At 41.8% G+C, this 26122-nt stretch overlaps 1 protein-coding gene across 1 annotated transcript in view; it reads right to left on the bottom strand.

Moving 5' to 3' along the window:
- Nucleotides 1-1837: 1837 nt before the first annotated feature.
- LOC138982159 (uncharacterized) overlaps nt 1838-26122 on the bottom strand; it is an 88187-nt gene continuing 63902 nt past the window's right edge. Inside the window, exons 3-4 of the mRNA XM_070355381.1 lie at nt 18461-18520; nt 1838-1968 (exon numbers count right to left, since the gene is read on the bottom strand). Coding sequence (XP_070211482.1) covers nt 1946-1968; nt 18461-18520 — 83 coding nt within the window. The 3' untranslated portion in view covers nt 1838-1945. The remainder of the gene's footprint in view (nt 1969-18460; nt 18521-26122) is intronic.

Below are 26122 nucleotides of genomic sequence, written 5' to 3'. Positions count from 1 at the left end.
TTAGGTGAAACAAGAACTCTGTTCCAGAGATACTAAATGGTTTTTAAATATTCAGTTTGCCAGTAACTGATATTTTTGAATACATTTAAAACATCCTACCTTACTTGTTCCGTTGTAAATCCGCTTTCACTGCCAATTTTGTCATGCTATCAAAGAACCATAACTTCGATCAGATACATCAAAGAGAGAGAGGCAACTTAACTGCGCTTACGATATCCACTTACACATGCTGGCGAAAGAAAGCTAAGCCTCATTTTACAGGAAGGAGATGATTTCTCAAGGAGTTTAGAAGGAAACCTGGGAAAATTTGCAGAATATCTTTGCATCTGATCCGAGTGCAGCAACTTCCTTCTCCTGAGACAGCCCTTCAAAGAGCTAGTTAAGCATGTCAAACACTTCAGATTGTTTGCTTTTTTTTTGCAAAGCATGTTTTCGTTTTCTTCTTCTTCTTCTGCTTCTTCTTCTTTTTTATGAGTAATTACTTTTCAAACGGCCACGTGTGGCATTTAGCCAACTTAATTTGTCCAAAAATACAATTCTGCATGAAGCAGCTATGCAATTGGTTTTTGGTACAGAAAACTGGTTGGAAAACGGATGTGTCGTTATTAGGAGGGGTCGTTATAGGAGGTTGCACTGTGTGTCCAAGTGGAGGTGTGGTCTCATTTAATGTAACAGCCTCAACAACTCTGATATGGTGAATGGTTTTCACGGGCAGGACCCTGCCTTTAGGTCAGTGTCTGTCCTTGCGTGTGCGTGCGTGCGTGTGAGTGAGAGAGAGGAGGAAGGAGAGAGAGAGAGAGAGAGAGAGAGAGAGAGAGAGAGAGAGAGAGAGAGAGAGAGAGAGAGAGAGAGAGAGAGAGAGAGAGAGAGAGAGAGAGAGAGAGAGAGAGTGAGATTGAGGATCAGCAATCTAAATAGTGATCTATTCGACAGACATTTAATTCCCGACCCGTCATGCACCTGTGGTTATCCTGTTGAAAATGCGGAGCACTATATTTTTCATTGCCCCTTATCTCTTCAAATACGTGAAGTCACCTTGACAACACTGCCCAACTATGATTTGCTAACCGCTGACAATTTTCTGTATGGCAATAGAGACAAATCAGACAGAGAAAATGCATTGTTATTTGACCTGTTATTCAGGTTTATCTTATTAAGCAAACGTTTTGAACAATGAATGCATTTATCTCATCCATGTTCGAAACTACCATGTGCAGTACTGTTTACATTTCCTTGTTCTGGTAGTATTCTATTTTCAACCATGTGGAAGTCATTGTATGCGTGTGTGTGCGAGTGAGTGTGCGAGCGAGTGTGAGTAATGTTGTTAGTTTAGCATTGTTTTTGTTTTGTTCCTTTTTTGTTACATGTTTGTCTACCATAATTTACAATTATTATTTTGACATTATTTCAAACCTGTTATATTAAAATCGTCCGCCAAATTTCATTTGCTTTTAAGAGTACGCTTATAAGCCTAGCTTGTTGTGCTCCATGTTACTAATTTCATGTATGCGGCTATAGTTCCAACGAAATTTATTGAATAAAAAACTTGTTTAAACCAGAGAGAGAGAGAGAGAGAGAGAGAGAGAGAGAGAGAGAGAGAGAGAGAGAGAGAGAGAGAGAGAGAGAGAGAGAGAGAGAGAGAGAGAGAGAGAGAGAGAGAGAGAGAGAGAGAGAGAGAGAGAGAGAGAGAGAGAGAGATATTCGGCAGTGCATAAAAGAATGTTTACTGTCTGCTTGATTTTCCACTAGTTAACACACACACACACACACACACACACACACACACACACACACACACACACACACACACACACACACATATAACAAACAACAAAGAGAAAGATATTCGCACGCTGTTTTATTGTTGTAAGAATAGAAGAGCCGCCTGCGTAGACCGACCTTGGTTGCTGTGACTACCAGGTCAAGGTCGAGGTCACTGTCCGTTTCACATGCCGTTGTTGCCCATTACTGAAAGAGAACAAAACAAAAGAAGCTTTTAGTCGGAGAAATTTGTATTGTATGTGTCCTCTGATGTCTGTGTCCACTTCAGTGAAGGGAACAGTCTGTCTTGTGAAAACAAATACTGATCACTATCTCACATATGCCAGGCTTTTATATTTGAACACATAATACAAATCAGTCTTCATTTCTTAAATGGATAAGAGCGATAGGCGAATTCCGAAAATAACTCTATCGGGTTGTTATGGGTTGTGAAAGACTGAATACCCTTGCTTTTACTAGGACAAGCATTGGAGGGGCCAGTCACTAGTGGGGTGTGTCTGAAACACGTGGACAAGCATTGGAGGGGCCAGTCACTAGTGGGGTGTGTCTGAAACACGTGGACAAGCATTGGAGGGGCCAGTCACTAGTGGTGTGTGTCGGAAACACGTGGACCGGAGCACGTGTCAATTGTATTTGTCCGAGAAAAAAGCAAGGGTATTCACTCTTTCACAACCCATACACACCCGACAGAGTTATTTCCGAACATCGTCTATTAAGACAGTAATTGATACACATTCAAACTCTCCACAGAAAGCAGCTAGACTCTTCATTTCACTTTTATGCCGCATTAAGAGTCAGCATAAACACACTCCCCTTTTAGATTGACTCCTCGTGCACTAGCTATGACCTCGAGTCAATGAACGACCAATAACCGGTTTAATGCATACAGTTAATGCCATATTAGTGGCTCATAAATCCCTCTCGAAAGAGAGGTATGTCTTCCCGAAATGATAATGCTATTATCGAAGAGTTCAAGAACTTTTCCAAATGTACGCTGATAATCGTAAGGGAAACTTGACAGTACGTTGTCAGTGTCGTGTTCATTGCTGACGATAATTGTGTTGTTAGTCCTGGATACTGCGGTTAATTACCAGGGCATCGACAGTCTCTCTCTCTCTCTCTCTCTCTCTCTTTCTCTCTCTCTCTCTTTCTCTCTCTCTCTCCCCCCTCTCTCTCTTTCTCTCTCTCTATCTCGCACACACACACACACACACACACACACACTTACACAGACACACACGTACACGCGCGCGCGCGCACCCAGCTATAGACACAGAAAGACAGACAGATCAACACTCTCTCTCACACACACACACACACACACACACACACACACACATCATCCCCCCACGCCCATCCCCACTCACAGACAAACGCAGGTGTGAACCCTGGCCTACTTGGCTGCGACACTCAGAAGCAACACAACATTAGCAAGCACGCGCTTTGCAATTTGAAAGTGAAATAACCAGTCTCACAACAAGGAAGACACTACTCGTGTTATCAAAAGTCAATTGAACGATGACTTTATTATCCCCACATGTGCAAGTAGAATCAGCAGTAGGCGTTTGCAACCTTTCCACAAGAAAGTGTATATATGTTACAGTTAATCTGTGAAACCAGGGAATACGTGTATTAACTAGGTAATTCATGAATTAACTGACGGAAAAACGGTTAATTCATGTATTACCTAAAATAGTTTAGTTAATACACGTATTCCCTGGTTTCACAGATTAACTGTAACATATAGGCTATAGAGTAAACATACTACAGTATCAAATAGCTAATTAAAAAGACAAGAGAAAATCAGAAAGAGATATTAACATATACATGGGCGCACCTGCCGTTGTCAGTGGGGCAATCGACCAACAATAGCTTACTTTCATTTTCAAATTTAGTTTTTACGTATTCTGGTTTACCTTTAAATAGACCAGTCGTATATATTATGGTGACACTCGACAAGATAACTGGGCCAAAGTTTGAGAGGAAGTTCTGATTCAGCCTGTTTGTTCGTTTGTCTCTCTTTAAGTTTGTTCGTGTGTCTCTCAGCTTCATTGTCAGTGCGTTTGTTTCTCGGGAGATCCGGCGTTTGTTCGCCGGTATCGTGTATTTTTTGTATACTGATAACCAAAGGGAAGTAAGCGCTCTATACAACATGTGAAATGGAGTAAGCAAGAGTTATCCGGAACCAATCTCCTGGCACCTGCATTGAATGTTTCATTTTGTCTAGATAGGTAAACGTTTCATAAACTAACCTTTCTTGTATTGTGATTCTTGATTTTGAAACATTTGAATTTTGTTTCGGGCTTCTTCTTCATTGCTGTATCATTTTGGACTATGGGCAGCTCAATACTACCTTACCTCTACCGTCATCTTTTGTTCCCATTGACCAACCCCCCTCTCCCCCCCCCCCCCCTCCTGCTTCTCATTCTTCCAAACTTCAGAATGTCTGTTAAACAGCGTCTAGGAACCACGACCTTAGACATATAAGACGGAATTTTGTCTGGCTCTTTGCCAACACTTTCTACAGGTATCAAACACCAACAGTTTACCTTCTTCGTGTCAAGGTTAGGAATCATTTGCCGAATACATTCCGGTACTGACACCTGTGTGAATTTTCGAAAAGAATCCCCGTTTTGTGTTCGGTTTCCTGTGACGTGTACGCGTTACGCAGGTGCAGATACGCTGCATTCGATGTTTTGTCAGATACTCTGAATCATACAACAGATAAAGAGATAAAGGGACACTCAAACTCAGACCCTAGCACGAAGTTCACAGCAATGGACACATTTTTGTGTAGAAAACCTCATTTCGACGTCGTCGTGGAATTATGACGTAACTCGTTCTAGTCTTTTAGGGAGAAGGACAAGACGTATTATTTGTATTATGAAATAGTGTTTATATTTGTACCTGGTATGGATAGATAGATGAAAGAATATCAATCAGGTATTGTCAACCGTATTTGAGAAAATATTTCTCATGGCGAATGATTTACTTAGTCTAAAGCACGAAAACATCAAAATCGCCAAGAATCGAGTTACGCCAAAATTCCACGATGATTTACGGAATGTAGAAACCTGCTCTGAACTGGAACTCCAGTGACCGGCACAGAAACCCCACACTGTCATGACATCGACAGTCGCAAGTGAGAAAAAAAAGATCTGGACCTGGTGACCAAATTTAAATACGTAGCAGTTAATGTCAACGGGACAATTTAGTGATGTGAACCATTTTCTAGCGTTTGAGCTCTTCATCCCAATTCGGCACGCACGTAGCAGCTTCTCGAAATGCGTGTCACAAGCGCAATAGCGAGAATAATCAACCAAATGGAATAAACTAAATCCTTAATACCAGAAACACAAAAAGAACTTATCAACATCTTTAAACAAGGACAAACACTTAACCGCTGATGATTAGAGTTACAAAATAAAGAGCACAAAATAGAGCACACAATTATGTAAGGTGTCTATTGTGGACATTAGAAAGAGAAGGCTATTCTTTCAAAGAACCCCTATCAGGCCTAAGCACTACGGTTTTTAAGCTTAAGGCCAGTAAACTTCAACATGCAATAAAAGGCATATCATTTAGGAAGGAAGCGAGGGCGATAATCGAACGACTTCCGGTGTCCATGTTGGATGTTAAGATCACGTGTCATGTGCTTCTAGCTTTACGGAAGCGAGGCTTTCAGGGAGCTCCGGATTTGCCCTCTTCTCGAGGAAGTGGGGCTGAAGTCTTCTCATTGCATCGCGCTATTTTTGGACACTTTGTTGCTTCTGTGAAATAGGAGCTCTAGAGTGTTGTCTTTTTGTTGAGAGCTTTGTGAAATTTACGCTTGTTACATTGAAAAAGGGTAAAAACCGGGTGCATCAAACAAAACGGATGCGCATTAATTGGAGAACATGAGATAATCAAATCGTGGATAACACGCTGGCTCTCTCTCTCTCTCTCTCTCTCTCTCTCTCTCTCTCTCTCTCTCTCTCTCTCTCTCTCTCTTTCTCTCTCTCTCTCTCTGTCTCTCTCTCTCTGTCTCTATCTCTCTCTCTCTCTCTCTGTCTCTCAAACGTATGTATGCCTTCTATCCTTCTGAAATGTGCATGTGTGTGTCTTGCGTCAACTTGGTGTGTGTTCTGATAATGTATGGTTGTATTGCCCGTATTGTGATATCTGTATATCACATGTCTGTAAAGAATGATCTTATTCTTATATTACTATTATTGCGTGTGTCTGCGTTTCATCATAAAAAGTTTGTTCCTATGTATTCCCATTTCGATTATAACCATTTTGTTTGCTTAGATCAGGACTAGCTGTAAGAAAGGTCCTACGGACCTCCTGTAATAAAGTTCAAAGTTCAAAGTTCTCTCTCTCTCTCTGTCTCTCGCGCATCAGACACACACACACACACACACACACACACACGCACGCACGCACGTACACACTCACACACACACACACACACACACGTACACGCATACCTACGCAGGCACGCACGCACACACTAATAAATACACACACAGTGGCACACACACACACACACACACATTGTTTGTGACACTTCGAACCATGACAAAGGAGTGAACGCATCGTATCTGTACAAAATAAACAATGTCGAAAAATAATTTCTTGGTTGAATAATGTTAATGGTTGTTATAACGAAACCATTGTTTGCTCGCAAGACACTTCCGTCACAGTCTCAGTATTTCCAATGAAGTGCTTCTCTCTGGCTCTGCATCTATCTTTGTCTTTGTCTCTCTCTCTGTCTCTGTCCCTCTCTGTCTCTGTCTGTGTCTCTCTGTGTCTTTGCCTCTCTCTGTCTCGCTCTCTCTGTCTTTGCCTATCTCTCTCTGTGTCCGTCTGTCTTTGCCTCTCTCTGTCTTTGTCTTTCTCTGTCTCTGTCTCTCTGTGTCTTTGTCTCTCTCTCTGTCTCTGCATCTCTCTGTCTTTGTCTCTCTCTCTCTCTGTCTCTCTGTGTGTCTCTCTGCCTCTTTGTGTCTCTGTCTCTTTCTTTGTCACCCGCTCACTCACTCAGGCATACTGACACACGGCGAGACAAGCGTATTTGCCAAATAACTTATCAGTTCCGCCTTGTGAGGAGGACCTTCATGGCTGAGAGGAATGCGAGCCAGATGAGGATATCAGCAATCCTGATTAATCGCTCTCGTAAACTGTGGTCAGTGAAGTATTAACAGCTGACAGACCCTTCCAACTCCCACCCCTATCCCCCACCCCCTACCCTACCCGCGCCTCTGCCTCTTACCTTTATTAATGGCACAGGCATCACCCCCCCCCCCCCCACCGAACTTTACTTGCTTCAAGGACTAACCGCAACCGACCCCCCACCCCCAACGAACTTCAACTGCTTCAAGGACTAACCGCAACCGACCCCCCCCCCCCCCCCCCCTCCTACCATGATCTTCTCCATGATTCCCTTCACAAATTATCAGTAGATTCTCCTCATCCCTTCCTCGCCCCCTCGTGTCCTCATCCTCTGCTATTCCAATGTTTTCATGGTAACTGGAGATCGTCACCTTGTAAAAGTCAAGGTCGTTTCCAAGGGGCTTTTTTCAAGCTTGAACTGTTGCATAATCGCCTGAAAAGCTAAGCTACACGGCATGGGATTATAACATTTGTGTTTCATAAAAAGAAAGCGTTTGGAATCAAATTCCTCCCGTGAAATCGAATCGATAATTTAAACGCCAGAGATTGAGTTGGTCCTTAAGACACGAACCTACTTTCAGAAAAAAAGGTCTTTGACATATCCTGAGCTATTGAGCTAACCAATAGAAGAGTGTATAGCTCAGTGCCTAAAGCTGACAACACTAGTTCTAACACTGTGCTTAGTGATATTTCTGTCCTGACGTTGGAATCATTAGGCCTTAAAAGAAAATAGGTGTGGTTACGGTAACCCGACCTACCCTATTTTTAGGGGCCGACCCTATAACTTTTTATTACATTTGTAAAAAAAAAAAAAAAAAAATGAAAACAAGAAAACGAGTGCAGAAAACGCAATGAAAGCGAAAGCGCTCGAGTCGTCATGCAGACGACAGACGATGCAAGGGAAATAACTCCTTCTACTAAAAAGGCCCAATAGACGCTTGCCATGACAAAAATGGCGGCATCTTTTTCGGTTGCGAGTGCTACACGCTTGGTTGCTCTGCTATTAAGAAAAAAATGTAAAAAAAAAAAAAAAAGTGATTGCCAACCTTCCTACCCTATTTTTTTTTGGCTATGTTACCTTAACCACACCTATTTTTGTTTTGGCCAATAAGCAAACTTCTTCTTCTCTTCTTCATCTTCGTTCATGGGCTGGAACTCCAACGTTCAACCATGTTTTTGCAAGAGTGGGTTTTTACGTGTATGGCCGTTTTTACACCCGCCGTTCGGGCAACCATATGCCGCTTTCGGGGGAAGCATGCTGGGTATTTTCGTGTTTTAGTAACCCACCGAACTCTGACATGGATTACAGGATCTTTTCCGTGCGCACTTAGTCGTGTGCTTGCATGTACTCACAAGGTGACCAGGGAGATCGGAACAATATTCACTCTTAACCCACAAGGCCGCCGCGGTCGGGATTTGAACTCACGACCTTCCGATTAGGAGGCGGATGTCTTATCCACTAGAGCCACGGCGCCTTCATTGGGCAAACATTGCTCTGAGACAAATGGTACACCAGAAGACTAGATACAAAGAGTTCATCAGAGATGAGATGAGCGCTTTTAGCTCGTCGTGATTAGAGAAACACCTACGTGTAGTATAGGTTTAAGGTTGTGGCAAAAAAAAGGGTACCTGATAGACTATATCCGACCTTGCTGACAGATATATCTGAATCTGAATTCTTTGCTCCACAATTGCACAGCACAGCTCTCACAAATAGTTGGACAGCTATCTTCCCCACACTTTACCCTTCCAAGATGAACTAAATACTGCCATGGAAGCAGCAGTGTGAAAATAGGGAGCAGCTTTTTCAGGGATATTGGCCCCACCAGCCGATAAAACACAAGATCGCCCCCCTCACTCCCCGTGACAGATCCTCCGTGTTTGAAGCCAGGCGAGGTTTCCGGTGGGCTTAAGCGGCTAAGCACGGCGATTTACGATGATGGTAGGTAGATTATCTCTGGAACTGTGATTCCACAATCACACCACCATTGACTCGGTGAGACTTCTGTTGGTTTTGTTTTTTAATGCGCTCAGCATCATGTGTTTGATATCATGTTTTGTATGAAATCTTGGTCTCTGTTATTAATTCATCCTCCAAATTTAAAAAAAAACCACGTTGTTGGAACGTTTAACTAATGACAAAACAAAACAAAACGTTCACAGATATATCGAACCAGTGGTCTTTTAAATCACACACACACACACACACACGTACACACACACGTTTGTTTCACTGCATATTTCTCGAAATACCTGAGCAAAGAAAAACCGCACTACCATCACACATTCTAACGTCTAACATTCTAACAAATACTATGACACTACTTTTAGTGCCGTACCATCAAAACATAACCCAGGTTGATTGCCTTATTTGTGCCCCAAAAGGTCGCGTATGTAGAACATAATAACAGTCAATTCCGGGTTTTCATGTTCATTTTCATTACTCTATCAATAATAATAATAATTGTCAGTAAGTACTGGTGTCACATGACTGATGTGAACCAGTTGATTGGCTAATGGCGATGCGCTTAAATCTGTTAGCGCACTCTTGGAGTGCGCTAACTTTTCCACAGAGCGTATTCTTACGCCCTTTGCCAAAGCCAGACTGTACTCTCATCCTCAGAATTAATTAATGACATGTAGCTTATATTCTTCACTTTACCAAAAAATTACCATACATTTCCTGCCTGCGGCTCAAAGCAGAACGTTTTTTTCCTGACAGATCGCAGGCGCCTGTGCCACAGTTAAGCCCACTGATCTAAAAATAGGATCTAAAAAGCGGCTGTATCTCTTCCACAAATGGTCTCTTCTCGTTTTGACTTGCAAAGATTCTTCTCATATGCCGTGTTAGTGGCATGTAGCTTATTAACCACATTACTAAATGATGAGTTAGTGTAAAATTCCCAGCGGCAAACAGAAAACACAAGTGTTATTCCGATAACGTATCAGCTAGACCAGCATTTGGAAGTCGACTCTGTTATAGTAGACTACACTGAAATACGACTGCATCAGTTCAGTAAATGAATGCTTTCCGAATTATTATTTCAAGGCAACAACAATCGAAATCGAAAACGTGTAGGGTTAAGAACGTTCTTACCATGTATAAAACTTATTACCAGCCTGCCTCATGCGTGCAGACGAGCAATTGTTGTTTTTGAAATGAGACTGCAGTGCAGTGCCGTGGTTCGATTGCCCTAGCCGCCTAGCAGACGACATAAACCCCGCAGCAAATTAACATGTTGGGCAAATGTGAACAAACAAACGATGGGGACATAATACGTGTAGGGTTCACAGCATTCTTACGGTTCATATATATAGTACCAGTCTCCCCGATGAGTGAAGATACAACACGAGAAACATACCACATTTACTTTGAAAATGTGCTAACCGTGGCCTTGGCCGGAGTCAATTCAAGGGGCAACACTCTGCACAGTCAATCTGTCGAAGCTCGATGAAGGTTTCGAATCGCAAATAACTAAGAGCACAGTCCTTTCTCCGAGTTTAAATGAGGTCTCTATGAAAGATCATCACTTTTTAGCTTAACGCTACACTGGAATTTACCAACAGAAATTAAAACAAGAGTTTGCGTGTGACAAAAGCACGACACACTTGAGACAGCCCACACAAAAGTAGATCTGACACAAACCTGACCACACAGTTACGCCTATCCAAATGCGCGTTGCAAAATGTGCGTTTTGAATCTTCTTTTTTCTCTGGCGGTACTGACAATATCGTTATTGAAACAATCCCAGTGCACTCAGGGATTTATAGAGCAAATCTCGAAAATAATTATTGAACTCAGCGCTATGCGCTTCGTTCAATAATGAATTTTCTCGATTTGCTCTATAAATCCCTTAGTGCACTGGGATGTCTCAATAACTTAAATAATAATAACGCATAATATTTATAGAGCGCGTGTATCCAGGGTTTAAACCCTGCTCAAAGCGCTGTACAATCATTGGGGAAAAACAATAACATAACATTATTTCTATTATCCCATTGTTGGAACATTCGGTTCGTTTCCTTCAGCAACAAGAGTCGCACTACTCAGGCGTGTAAGTGTTTATGTACAATCAGCCATCTACGCTTCCTGCTGAATGAACGATGACTTGTATGTGCCACGGTGTGACACAGGGGTGGGATATGGATACTGACTCCGATTCAGCAAAAAGGGGTGCGCCCGTGTGGGTCCTGGTTGGAATTCGAACCCATGTCCCGAGGATCAAAAATCCCAGGCTCTACCAATAGACCAATTCCAGAATAAACTCTAGCTGTCGAGTGTGTATGGGTAGTGAAAGAGTGAGTACCCTTGCTTTCTTGCAGACAAACAGCACGTGGTTCCTGTACACGTGTTTGAGACACACCCTCTCGCTAGTGACGGCCTTTAATGTCACGTGGGAAAGTTTTCTCACGTGACATTTTAGGCCAGTCCCCAGCGAGGGTGTGTGTCACATACACGTGTACACTTAGCATGGACCAACCAATTCTGCTCGTTGTGTGGCCATCCGCAAGCAGCTGTCCACCGACGGCAACGCTCTCTATTCCAAATGTGAGTCGGCTTCACAAATGGGAAGAAACTGACGTTACGTACGCGAGCACTGAGGTTATCGACTGTCAGAATCGCACTTTCCCCAAGAGCAACGCATAATATTTGGACCGATTTCTCTCCTCTCCCCTTGCTTGTTTATTTCGATCACGTGTTGGCCGGAAGCGGAAGTCGAAATATTTATCCGAGCTTCGAGCGGCATAACTCTGCCAAACGGTCATGTAGCAGTGACAGAGTTATTTTCAAAAATCGTCTATTGAGCAACAAGGCTCCCGAATGAAGACCAGCGTGTATTATGAAGACGAGGACCTGCATCTTTTATTCTCTAGCCGTTAACAGCCACATGACAATCACAAGAGCAAGGTACAAGCGGATCATGATCAGTGCCAGCTTCAGCGACCACAACCATGTTTTCGTCGAAGTCGCAAAGTATGAGAGTTATGGGTCTTTGTAAAACACCACGAAGAAACTCTCACCATTTTTTCTTTTAATCAAAACTGCGTCGGGTATTGAGCAAAGAATTTTAGGAGATAACGAGATGTTTGCATGCGCCCTGGAAATGACATGTTTCATGCGCGACGTTTGTGGTATGTACGTGTACTCCCCATCTAGGGGTGGGTAAGGAGAATGGTGCACTGTTTGATGAAAAGGAAAATGACGCTCTTTTAACACGCAATGCCGAAATTGCTTCCCGCGTAACACTTTAAGGTGTATGTTCGGCATGTTAGACACAATCCTTCCGATGTGAACAATTCGGCTCACCCTCTCAGATCTGGCCAGGCATTGATATGGGGTAAGAATATTTCTCCATTTGGACACATACCAAAATCAACAGCCTGACTGCTCCTGCTCAAGCCGAACTGCAGGGTAATTTCTCGGGAAAGGTTTGGCTTATCCGAACTCGGATATGCACAAACTCGGATAAGCGAAACGATTTTTCATTCCCCGGGCGAGTTCGGCTAAAGCGTGTTTGACTATAACAAATTTTCAATTTACAAAACTATTTAAGATTACAAGCAAATGACGAAGTCTCGTCCAACATCTCGTGCTACGAGATATGATGTACACCTAGATTACCTGATTACAAGTAAATAACGAAGTCTCGTCCAACATCTCGTGCTACCAGATTTCATGTACACCAAGATTACCTGATTACAAGCAAATGACGAAGTCTCGTCCAATATCTCGTGCTACGAGATTTGATGTACACCTAGATTACCTGATTACAAGTAAATAACGAAGTCTCGTCCAACATCTCGATATCTTCAGTAAGGGACAACGGACCTTTTCACAAATGTTCATAAAAATCGGTTGAGAAATGGAAAATAACGGTTTTTAATGGATTTTTGTTGTTGGTGGTTGTGGTGGTGGTGTCGTTGTAGTTGTTGTTGTTGTTGTTGTTAGTGGTGGTGGTGGTGGTGTTGTTGTTTTTTTGTTGTTGGTGGTGGAGGTGTTGTTGTTGTTGTTGTTGTTGTTGTTGTTGTCGTCGTCCATCATATCAACCAACTCACCAGGATTGCAAGTAATTCACGGTGTCTCTTACAACATCTCGTTGTTGGTGGTTGTGGTGGTTGTGGTGGTGGTGTCGTTGTAGTTGTTGTTGTTGTTGTTGTTGTTGTTGTTAGTGGTGGTGGTGGTGGTGTTGTTGTTTTTTTGTTGTTGGTGGTGGAGGTGTTGTTGTTGTTGTTGTTGTTGTTGTTGTTGTTGTTGTCGTTGTCGTCGTCCATCATATCAACCAACTCACCAGGATTGCAAGTAATTCACGGTGTCTCTTACAACATCTCGTGCTACCAGATTTGATGTACACAAAGACTTTAGCTTGGAAATGGAATCCTCAAGTTTGACGTCATGGAAGATGTCATAACATTTTGAATTCAGCTCCTTGTGTTGAAGAGAATGATGTCATGAGTTTGACGTCATGAGTTTTGATTGTCTTCTTGACCTGGGTTTGACCTCCTTCTTTGTTATGACTTAGAAATTGGAAGCGCTTGTAACTGCCGTTTTCGATGTCGGATCAAAACGATTTATGTCTTAAAACCTTCCTGGGATCAATAACATTGCCTGTGCCAATTTGTGTTGTAGTCGAGTCAAAAGGGGTTCTAACACACACACATCATTTGGTTGAAATCAACTCTAGTGTGGGACCAACCTAGCTTCGCTTGCTTCGCTCGCTTCGCTTGGATGAATGACAAAAATCCTACTCTACAGAGAATAGAGACAGGTTGTTGATTTGTGGTATGTGTCAAAGTGGAGGGCTGGTCTTATCCCATGTAAAAGCCTGGCCAGATCAGAGATAGTGTTTTCACGGGTAGGTCTATCAATCAATCAATCAATATGAGGCTTATATCGCGCGTATTCCGTGGGTACAGTTCTAAGCGCAGGGATTTATTTTTTTATTTTTTTATTTTTATTTTATGCAATTTATATCGCGCACATATTCAAGGCGCAGGGATTTATTTATGCCGTGTGAGATGGAATTTTTTTTTGCACAATACATCACGCATTCACATCGGCCAGCAGATCGCAGCCATTTCGGCGCATATCCTACTTTTCACGGCCTATTATTCCAAGTCACACGGGTATTTTAGTGGACATTTTTATCTATGCCTATACAGTTTTGCCAGGAAAGACCCTTTTGTCAATCGTGGGATCTTTAACGTGCACACCCCAATGTAGTGTACACGAAGGGACCTCGGTTTTTCGTCTCATCCGAAAGACTAGCACTTGAACCCACCACCTAGGTTAGGAAAGGGGGGAGAAAATTGCTAACGCCCTGACCCAGGGTCGAACTCGCAACCTCTCGCTTCCGAGCGCAAGTGCGTTACCACTCGGCCACCCAGAAGGTCTTTGCACAATTGAAACACCATGTTCGGTTTTTGTGCTGTGTTACTGTACAATTGTCTGATTCCCCTTGCGGTTCTTATGATGCTTGATAAAAAGGATGGTGCCCCATGGATTACAGGATCTTTTCCGTGCGCACTTGGTCCTGTGCTTGCGTGTACACAATAAGGAGGATAAGGCACTAGCAGGTCTGCACAGAAGTTGACCTGGGAAATCGGAACAATCTCCATCCGTAACCCACCAGGTGGCCGCGGCCGGGATTTAAACTCACGACCTTCCGATAGGAGGCCGATGTCTTATCCACTACGACACTGCGCCCGACTTTCAATTGTGTGTGTGTGTATGTGTGTGTGTGTGTGTGTGTGTGTGTGTGTGTGTGTGTGTGTGTGTGTGTGTGTGTGTGTGTGAGTGTGTGTTCTTGGTTGTTTTTGTTTGGTGTTCTTTTTGCTCACTTCACGGGTAAGCCCTTTGCATAAGGAGCAGTCACGTGATGCAAACTTGACCCTGACCTTACCCCTATCACTGATAGAAATATATTGCATATAATTATCGCAAGCACGACGGCCACCGTCGTTACGCAAACTCCCGGAGCTAACCCCACTGTCACATAAACACATGCCCTCTTCTTCTTGTAGCTAATCATCAAGTCGTCTTTCCCTTCTACCCCCCACAGGTATAGTATAACAAAAATAATGAATAAAAATAAAATAAACTTCTTTTTTCCCTAAGGCAGGTAAGAGAAGCCGGATACCTAACATGGCACGACAGCTGGGTTGGTACCTCGAGTAAAACGAGTTATACCACACAAAAAGTCAAGGATGTTGTGGGGTTTTTTGGTCAATTTTTTTCTGGGGATAAAATAAAGGCCATTTACATCCTTTTTTTTTTCATCGGGAGGGAGGCATTACCTCGAAAAGAAAATCGGCTTTCTAAACGCCTGTTGAGTCGGTCACCTCGAGTAAAAAAAAAAAAGAACATTACAAATCCCTTCGGTTAATGTACAGGAAAATGTCAAGATCTTTGGATTTCACTCGTCTGGTTTTATTTTTCAACTGAAAAGATCAACCAGTCTCTTTGCGTGTTCCTCGACAAAAGAAAGTGTCCCCCTCCAACATATTATGCTCTGCATAACTGTAACATCTCGAGAAAAAGGAACAAATGAAATGAGGTGTTGAACTCAATCTCTGAGCCTGTCGTTTTGCTGGAAATGCAGGTGCGTATGCTAGTGATTTTCTTGCAAGCAGCCAATCAGTGCAAAACGTGATTTCTTTTGCCAAGGGCCTTTCAATGGCGATGCCCCCCCCCCCTCCCCCACCCCGTCCATGTCGTGAAAGCCTTTCCCCACTTTTTCTTGTTAGCACTTTATGCATGGATGTTTATTTTTCTGTTTAAAAACAAAAAATTACCTTTTTAGTTGAACTTATTGTGGTGATTTTACGTTTTTGTTATGCCAGGTTTGTAGTGTTTGGATCGAAAAAGTTGTTCTTTAAAGATTAAAATGGTTTGCATTACCCCAGAACTTTGTGTTGTCCTTGTCCTTGTTTTACGTGGAAAAGTGTATGAGCCCTCTCCTGCCCGTCGCACCCGTACAGGGTGCAGTCTAGGAATTGAACAATGTGTCTCACGTGCCCAACGCACCCCTCTGGGACACTGCTCTCAATGTCCACAAATATTATACGTTAATTGGATCTGTGATCCAAACATGGCTTTTGGTCAATCGAGATGGAAGTTTATTCCACAAGCCCGTAGGGCGAGTGGAATAAACTGCCATCGAGATTGACCAAAAGGCATGTTTGGATCACAGATCCAATTAACATATATATCTCGACATTCACTGGTCTTAGGGTTTTTGTTTTCAAAAAAGAAAGAAACTTGCTTGAACACGGACCACTTCTCCGAGCAAAATCAACAAACCTAATCACTCGCATTCCACCTCAAGGTCTCGGCCAACCAAGACTATGGCATACTCGTAGCAAAGCTGCCGAATGGTACCGTAAACCAAGAATAGTGACGTAAGAGAATAGAATGTCGTCTTTTGATTTGGAACGTGACGTGTTTCAGAACTTCTTCTGGACAACTCGGATGGTCTTCTGCGTAGTGGTTGGCACGAGATTCTTTTTCTTCTTCGACAGTTCATCCTCCGATACTGTATCAAAACGTTTCATCTTATTTTCACTTTCAAGTATGCGGACGACTGAACTTGACCGCTAAAAAGTAGTCCTTTCGGAATCATTACGCCGAGTCTGAACATGAGGTCTGAACATTGTTTTTAGGCAGGATCTAGGTGAAAGCGAGGCTGTTCTTATCTCTGTGTACAGTCGAGAGAGAGAGAAATACATGTCGAGACATTATGCGTTGTTTGTATTTTTGACCAAAATAGTATACGTTATTTGCGTGTTTGACCAAAATATGACATTTTACACAGATCTCGACAGTCATTGTTCTCCGAGACCGCAAATAACATTTTTGTCATTTATGTATCGATCGAATTCCTTTCAGGTACTATGACTTTGTTGTTGTTTTGACGATTGAACGAGCCCGGGCACACACACATGCAATCAAACACATAAGCTTCATATTTGGGCGTTTCAGGTTGACCGAAACTTCAAAGGAACTACAAAACACACGTCATGTACTGACTTTGTTGTTGTTTTGACATTGAACAGCACACACACATGTATGCAATCAAACACATGACGTGTGTTTTGTAGTTCCTTTAAAGTTTCGGTCAACCTGAAACGCCCAATTATAAAGTTTTGTAGGCCTCTGACGTCACATGACTCAAAGAAGGGAAATCCAATCTCCAATCGATACATTACATTTTACACGGTCATTGTTCCTCCGGGACCGGACTAGCAAAGTCTATTTCCCTCTGATTTGATAAAAAAAAAAGAAGAAGAAGAAAGATTTGAGGTAACTTTAGACTCTGTCTGTATTCTTCTGTGCTCATTCTCTTGTTTCTTTCTCTGTCTACTCTTCTTTTAAGTGTCTCATTCTTTTTCTGATGAAAACGAGTCGAAACTAGTCCATGTTTATTTGTTCTTGTTGCCTTTTTATGGCGAGGACATGTTTATTGTTATCCTGTTACTCCCTTCCACCTGCAGTCCCTTGTTTCATTTCCAAAAACCCGGGAACGTAGAAGAAGAAGAAGAAGAATTTCCAAAAAGACTCAACAGCAAAATAAACCTTCGGCATTAAGGGGTAAAGTGTTGCATATCAAGAGCAAAGGAACGCTATTATGAGTTATTTCTAATATGATGACTGTTAGCAAATGATAACAGGCATGTCGAGAAAAAAGATATCAAGCATGAGCCTTTTAGGCGAATGCTGATATCGTTTGTGAGACATGACTGTTATCATTTGCTAACAGTCCGCATATTAGAAATAACGGTTTTATTACCGTTTAATTCGACCAAAACAAATTTCGAAGCGACCCCGCGAATTAGACAGAACAGCCAAAATTGGAACTTGAGCGCTCCTACCTGATTATGCCTGTCAGTCAAAGAATTCTCGTGACCTGGGTCAGCCAATCAGAGTAATACTCCTGACGTGATGAATATTCACAGATCAAATGCGTTTGACACACAACAATCTCACAAGATAAACCATGTTCAACATGCGTTTCGGTTGCTTCGCTTTTCTTGTTGAATAGAGAGCGACAGATTTAGAACGGACTCAAGACGGATGGGAAATGACGTAAAGATACATTTGACGTAACGCGAGTGACGCAATTTCACTTGATTTTCCGAACTTAGGTAATTTAGATTTCAAGTGAGCGGGTCGGCATTTCACACTCAGAGGATGGGCGGTACCTTGCTGTTCCGTAAAGCACCCACCGACAAAACTCGCTTATCGGTATTTTTGTAGATAAAGAGAGTATTATCTGACAGCATTTGAAGTGTCATTCTGTAGAATAAATCACGCTGATATTGTTGATTTAAATTTTTAATTTGCTTTGTCAATGTTTAGCTTGATAAACAAAAAGGGTCCCTGCCTGAACGTTATAACATTTAACAGGTCACCTAGAATCCGTCCTGATTGGTCAAAAAGCCATATGGGGCACTGAATTGGTAATAAATACTTATGGTTTTGCCGTGTGAAGATGGGCACTTTAAACGTAACGGGAAAAAAAATACTCACGTCGTTTTTGTAACATCTGAAGATCTGACGTGTAGCTCTTGTCTGCGTCTTCTTGAATCCCTGAAACAAGAAGATAGTGTTAACACTTAAACGCACACACACAGAGACTTGTACGCACGCTCACATGCGCATGCTCTTGTGTGCCTATACACTTTTATGTGCATATAGATGTCAACACACACACACACACACATACACACACACACACACACACACATGTACACACACTAACACACACACACACATACACACACACACTGTCATACACACACTGTCATACACACACACACACACACACACATACACACACACGCACACATACACACACACACACACGCTGTCACACACACACACACACACTGTCTTACACACATAGAAACACAGACACGCATACGCACTTACACACGCACGCACGGAGGTATGTGGAAATACACACATGCATACATAATGAGAGTGTACAGGTAAAGAGAATGCGTAGTCGTGACCTTACAAATGCACGGACATTCAAACTGCAATTTAACAGTCTTCTCCTTCTGATTCGTACGTCTTTCAACTTATCTCCGCAGCTCTGGAGAACGCCTTTTGCTCTGATGGACACGAGCTTTCCTTTGATATTACGCTTGAGGTGTTTACATTTACTTAACTCATGACACTTACAAGCGACTTAACTGCAAAAAGACAGGCAGTTTAATGCGCAAATTGGAAGCTTAGCGCATTTAAAGCTAAAGAGTACCAATATAACGAATGAATTGGCGTTGGAAAAAAAGTGGGAACAAAATGCAGCTCCTGTCCATCTTCGTCTTCCCTGAATGCCGTCCCCTAATGTGCGTGTTGTCTCCCGACTCTCCGCCCCCCAAGTGACTTTATAAAATGGCTCAGCATGGTTTCCCCAAGCCGTAAACCACAATTAACCTTATACGAAAAATAAAAATGGCGCGTTTGACCATATAGGGAATATAAATTTCAATCAAAGTTGGTATTTAGTTCAGGAAAGAATCTTTTTTTTTTGTTGTATTTGCCAAGCACATCATTGTGGGGCTTTTAATCAGTAACATGCATCCGTCTACAATGTATCATCATTCATCCTTCAACATGTATCATAAATGGCAAGTATAAATATATATATACAACATTAAGACATAACAGACAGACGAGAGAGAGAGAGAGAGAGAGAGAGAGAGAGAGAGAGAGAGAGAGAGAAAGAGAGAGAAGGAGTGAGAGGAAGAAAGAGAGAGAGAGAGAGAGAGAGAGAGAGAGAGAGAGAGAGAGAGAGAGAGAGAGAGAGGCGGGGGGTGAGGGTGGGTAATGATGGTGGTGGTATCATTTATAATGTATACTTTTTTTTCTTTTTTTTTTCTTCAAATTATCAAACGTTCCATGAACAAACTTCACCTCGTCTCGACTTATACAGTACTCACAATCTTCTAATGTACATTTCATTTTCCAATATACTATTCAAATCGTATCTATCACCATACTTATATTTACTAATACACATTTTTGCAATCAAAATAATGTGATTAATTACCTTATTATTTTGGCATATATTATTAGGTTGATAACCAAACAAGATATCTTGTTCTGAGAGGTGCACATTTAATCCTGTATTTCTAAAAATATAATGGACAACATTTTCCCAAAAGCACGTCAACTTCTCACACTGCCAAAAAAAGTGTTCAACATAATCAATGTGTTTACAAAATGTACATAATTTTGTTTCTCTAATTTTCATTTTATTTAATAATATATTCGTGGGATAAATATTATGTAAAATTTTCCATTGTAACAATCTCAATCTTTCTTCTTTTGTACATTCGCTTGCTAACAGCCAATAATTGTGATCTAGTTTAACCTGATATTTATGTAACCAAAATGTAACAGCGCAAGGCTCGCTCGCTTTAGACTGGACTATCAGCATGCGAAACTTTCTCGCGGAAGGGTTAGTGATCACAGGGTTCCGCGTGTCAAGGTCATTATTGTGTTCGCCTGCTCGCGGGCTGGCTGTGTTTTTGCGAAGTGCAAGCGCTCGCACAGCGGTCTTCATTGCGCCGTACTCAAAAAATCTAGAGGGACTGTATCCTATCTTTGTGCACAGCTGGTTAAAAGGAATCATATCTCCGTTATCCCAAATATCTTTCACCGTATCTAAGTGTGCTTCTATCCATTTTTTAAAATATAAGCTTTTATTTTTATACATCACATTTATATTGTTCCATAAACATTGATCACCAAAGCGATCTTCTCTCTCATAAATCAATGCTTTATTATGGATCCATTTTAAGAGAACTTCTTTCCAAAAGTTTGATCGAATGCATTCAATACCTTGAAACAGTTTTAGTGGTGTTGTGGCTTTAAAACAAAGTAAATTTCTTCCCAATACCTGATAAAGACTTAATGGAATCGTTGTCCACGGTTCATATTTTCGTTGTTGAAGTTTTGCTGCCCATGTGAGTAAAAAAGAAGTCTGCATATCGTGGACGTTTATCATGTTAATACCACCTTCTTCCACCACATTACACAATACATTTCGTTTAACTTTTTCAAAGGCTTTTGTATTTGAATACTTCCTTTTCCAGAGAAATCTGAACAAAATAGTATTCAGCTTATCGAGAACTTTAACAGGGGCAAGAAGCGCCTGCATAGCGTAAACAAATTGTGAAACTAAGAAGGACTTAATAATACACAATTTGCCGCTTATACTTAAATTCCTTCTTGACCATCTGCAAATGATTTGTTCAACTTTTTCAAGTCTTTTGGACCAATTTTCCATAATTTCAGAGGCCGGGATGTCATTTTTAAAAATAATTCCCATGATTTTAACCTGGGTATTCCATTTAATATCGCAATATTTCTCTTGACAGTTTTTACGCGATCCCAACCACATTGCTTCCGTTTTACTTTTATTTAATTTTAAGCGAGATATATTGGAGAAATCATCAATGATTTCCAAAACCGTTTCCATGTCGTTTTTATCTTGAAGTAAAACAGTTATATCATCGGCGTACATAGCCAGTTTCAGGATACGCGATGTTTGTTCTGCAAAATCTACATCTGGTAAGGCAAATCCTTTAATATTGGGGTGACTTCGGATTTTGATTGCTAATAATTCTACAGCAAGCACGAAGGCCAAAGGTGAGAGGGGACATCCCTGACGGATTCCGGAATTCACACTTATTTCTTCCGAAATCCAGCCCATATAATTTATGCAGCTCGTGGTGTTTGTCATTAGAACTTTAATCCATTTCACAAATTTTTCGCCAAAACCAAATTTTTTAAAGGACCAGACCACATAGTCTTTTGAGATGGAATCGTAGGCTCGGGCGTAGTCAAGGGCAAGTAATATACCGGGTTGATTTCTTTCATTTGCGTAATTAATGACATCATCGATTAATCTAATCAAGTTACTTGCCTTTCTTCCCTTAATAAATCCTGTCTGATCTTCCGACACGAGGTCAGAAATAACACCAGATAAGCGCTGCGATAAACATTTTGCCAGCATTTTATAATCTGTATTGGTTACAGATATAGGTCTCCAATTCTTAAGGCTATCTCTCGGCAAATCTTTACCCTTATGAATTAACGTGATAACTGCTCTTTTCTGAGTATCTGACAATTCACCGACTCTAAATGCATTTTGAAGGGAATTAACCACCATATTTTTTACTTTAGGCCAAAAAAATTTCATGAAACTTGTAGTCAATCCGTCTAAACCTGGTGACGAACCATTTTTTAATAGATACAGCGCCCTGCCGATTTCTAACACGGTAAAATCAGTTTCCAAAACATATTTGTGTTCGTCATTTAACTGAGGAATATTTAAATTAAGAACTTTACTTTCAGCATCCTCCTCAACAAAATTCCCATTTTTATCAAACACGTTATTGTAAAATCTCACTTGCTCCTGTAAAATACCTTTTTGCGTCGTTATCTGAGAGCCATTTTCATCAATTAATCTGTCCATAAATTTTAAATTAGCTTTCACTTTTTCCATATTTAGAAAATATTTTGTATTCTTTTCACCTTCTTCGATATATTTTTCACGGGATCGAATTTGAGCACTCTTTGCCTTTTGAATATCATATATTCCAACTTTGCTTTTAATTTTTCCTTTTCAACAATAAATGTTGAATTTTCAGGGTGCATGGATATCTGTTTATCTAATTGATTCAAATCCTTTTGCATTTGTTGTTGGTCTACAACTGTTTGCCGTTTTTTACATTTACTATAGTCAATAGAAAATTCTTTAATTTTTATTTTACATAGGTCCCATTTAACTTGTGAATCAAAATCAAGATACTCGTTGTCATAATTCTCCAAAAAGGTGTTTAAACCTTCAACAAACACTCTATCTTTCAATAAACTGTCGTTAAATTTCCAGTATGACGGGCCTCTCTCCATATGAGTCAGACTGTATTTCATTCTAACCATTCTATGGTCGCTCTGGGCAACGGATTGAATTTCGCACTCATGTGCACGATTTAAAATGTTATCCGACACAAGTATATAATCCAATCTTCTTGCTATGAAAGGAGTTTTCCGGTACCATGTAAACTCCTTGTCGTCTCCATGTGCCAAACGCCACAAATCGTTTAATGCACATTTAGTCAACATCGTCTTAAACATTTCAACATCTGTGTTGTTATGCTTTCCGCCGCTTATGATATCTAATTGATTATCAAGTACACAATTAAAATCTCCACAGACAATTTTTTTCTCATAAATTCGCTCATTTAGACAGTTGGAGAGGAATTCGTAAAAAAGCCTTTTCTCATGAACTTCATTTGGACTGTAGACGTTAAAAATATATATACTTTCTTCATCTGCGTGGATTTCCAATTCAAGCACTCTTTTAGATTTTACAACACATGCAACGTCATAAGGAAAGGATTTTTTCACTAAAATGACTTGTCCAAGACTATGGCTGGTAGAGGAAACGTGGAAGATTTTCCCTCCCCATTCCCTTTCCCACTGTTCAACGTCACTGTCTGTTATGTAGGTTTCCTGCAAACATACAATATCAAATCCATTCTTTTTAAGATTATGAAAAATAGTTTTGCGTTTTGTCCTGTTCCGTAAACCATGTATGTTTATCGAACAGACTGATAAAGCCATGGCGAAGGTAGATTACATATTGTTGAAATCACGATCAAAATTCAGAGTCCGTGGGGCAAGCCAGGGTGGAAGAAAAAAAAACACATACGGTCAAGACACAAGGTCGAGGCACGTGTCAACCCCACACGCTGTGCGGCGTGTTTTCGTCACGGTCTTCGCACACACTTTCTATGTCAGAGTTGTCAACATTGGCTGAGTCTGTTTTCTCACGTGCAGCGTCAGTGCGTGTCATCTTCACTAAGTTTTGGTCTGCAGGGGGGGAATCCCTGAGTCTCTTGCCTGGTGTGTAAGATCTTGACCTAGGGAAGGCCAAGGTTGACTGCTGTGTGCATGGTCGGCTTTTCCGCGTCTTGGCAGTTGTGTTGACTCGACCTGTGTCCTCGGACTGGGAGTGGTTGGGGTTGGCTTCTGTCGTTGTGGTTGTGATAGGAGTGGCGAGGATAGTGCTACCGGTATCCACGTCTTGGTCCTGAGGGGTGGCATCTGTGTTCTTCCCCTGTGTTGGTTCATTGCTGTCGGTGTCGGTGTCATTTGGGAAGGCGTCGCAGTGCGGGTCTCCCCTTCTGTGACCCGGTTTGTGACAATCAAGACAAATGACGTCATTTCTGCAGTTCGAGGCTGTATGACCCTGCGTGAGGCACCGCCCACACGTTCCTTGTTGGATTCTACGTTCTTCTTTCTGTTCGAAGTGGTAGATGGACGCTTTAAAGTTTCCCAGGTTTACCCTTGCTGGGAGAGGACGATCGGGAACCTCGACGTAAATGAAACGTCGGCCGGTCAACCAACGGGTAAGCCCACCGTTTTCATCCCTATCTTTTTCCATGTATAGCTCTGAGCGGGGTTTCCCCCCTACCTTTTGGATCATAGCGAGGATTTCCTTGTTGCTGAATGAGATTGGGAGATTCCCAATTGTAACTTTCGTTGTTTTAAGCTCCTTTTCTCCATCTTGGGTTTGGATGATGAAGGGATTTTTGTCCCTGAAGCTCACGGTGACCCCTCGTAGTGCCACCCCGTTGAGCAGAAGCTTTAATCGCGTTGCCCTAGACTTGGGGTATATTCTCCATAGTGCTCCGAGCCTCTGTGCACCGAGAATGGTGTCATGTCCAGTTTTTCGTTCACATGCGCTGCATATCTCATGAACCGTGTAAGGCTTGTCTGATTCTGTAGGCAGATGTTTGTGTTGAACAAAAACAGGTTGGATAGTGTCTGAATTTTGGGTATACGCGGCCATCTTGAAACAAGGACGAAGCCGGTCGCTGCCGATTGAATCGGCGGAAAAACACACAAAAGACAGTACCTTTAAACGAGCAAAAAACAGTCTTGTACGTCGCTGGGACTGTATGTAGACTAGCTACGGCCGAGAAGCTGGTGTAGGTCCACTTTTGAAAGGTTGTAGACCCAAAACACTGGAGCTCTCGAAGAAGGGGCAGTCTGACATCAGACGCGCAACCGGAAGTTCATTTAGTTCAGGAAAGAATCTTGAACCGTGGCTTGCTTCCGAGAAAAGTTTCAGTCAGACTAAGAATTTGTGAGAAAAAAAGGGAAAGAGAGAATGCTTACTGTCCCACAGGCTAAATATTTCGCCTCTTAGGACAAGATATGGGTTATAAAATGATAATTCGAGTTTTTACGCCCTCACGGCTTTTGATAAGATACACACGGATGTAGCCGTTTGGCGATTTCATACATGTACTGTTGTCCCTCTCTTTTACTCTCCGTCTATTATCTTCCCCTGACCCAAGTTGTGTCTCCCGCTAGGATTATTGTGTGTTGTAGCTAATTGTAGGTGTGTATGGAGGCTGGTTTCTTATTGGTTGATTGTTTGAACGGGTGCGCGCGTGAGTCAGAATAATAGCGTGGGCTAGAAGAGTACCCGGTGTGATTTCGAAGTGTGAAGACGTGTCAGTGTGCGTATCTTGGATTGTGATGTTTTAGTTGTAGTTGAACGGTGTTTGTGTTTCTGTAATAATCAATGCAAGTAGTGTAGTTTGGGCCATTATAACTGTACTTTGGCGAAGGAGTGATTCGAGGATTGTTTAGAGAGACTTTGTGTGTGTGTTCAGTTGAACAAACGTTTTAGAGCTGGGTTTATATAAGCGAAGTGACTTTCGACCGGGATCGTAATTCGAGTTCCGACGAGTTGTGTGCGGCTGTATATTGAGGAAGGAACTACACTGCTTTCTGGTGTCTGCTTTCTGGTGTCTGCTTTCTGGTGTACGTTAATTAAAAGTCACGTTATCGCAACCTCTGTCTTGGCGTCTCATGTATGCTTCCTGGCCTATTTTCCCCCTTCCACTCCACCCTATCACACGTATATGCGTGTTTATGTGGTATCAGCCATTTGCACTTATGGCAGAATGACCGAGGTCTTTTACGTGCCATTGTGGTGACACGGGGTTGGGACATGGGTTCCGTCTCTGGATCTGCACATAAAGTTGACCCGTGTCCGTCCCGGCCCGAATTCTTCTTCTTCTTCTTCTGGGTTCCCGTTGCCATGCTAGACCCTCATGGTCGTTGACGTGACGAAGTTTGCAGTTCGCCGTAGGGACT

The sequence above is a fragment of the Littorina saxatilis genome, linkage group LG12, assembly GCF_037325665.1.
Source record: "Littorina saxatilis isolate snail1 linkage group LG12, US_GU_Lsax_2.0, whole genome shotgun sequence".
In the NCBI taxonomy this organism is placed as follows: Eukaryota; Metazoa; Mollusca; class Gastropoda; order Littorinimorpha; family Littorinidae; genus Littorina; species Littorina saxatilis.
This window is presented reverse-complemented; position numbering and strand designations above follow the sequence as displayed.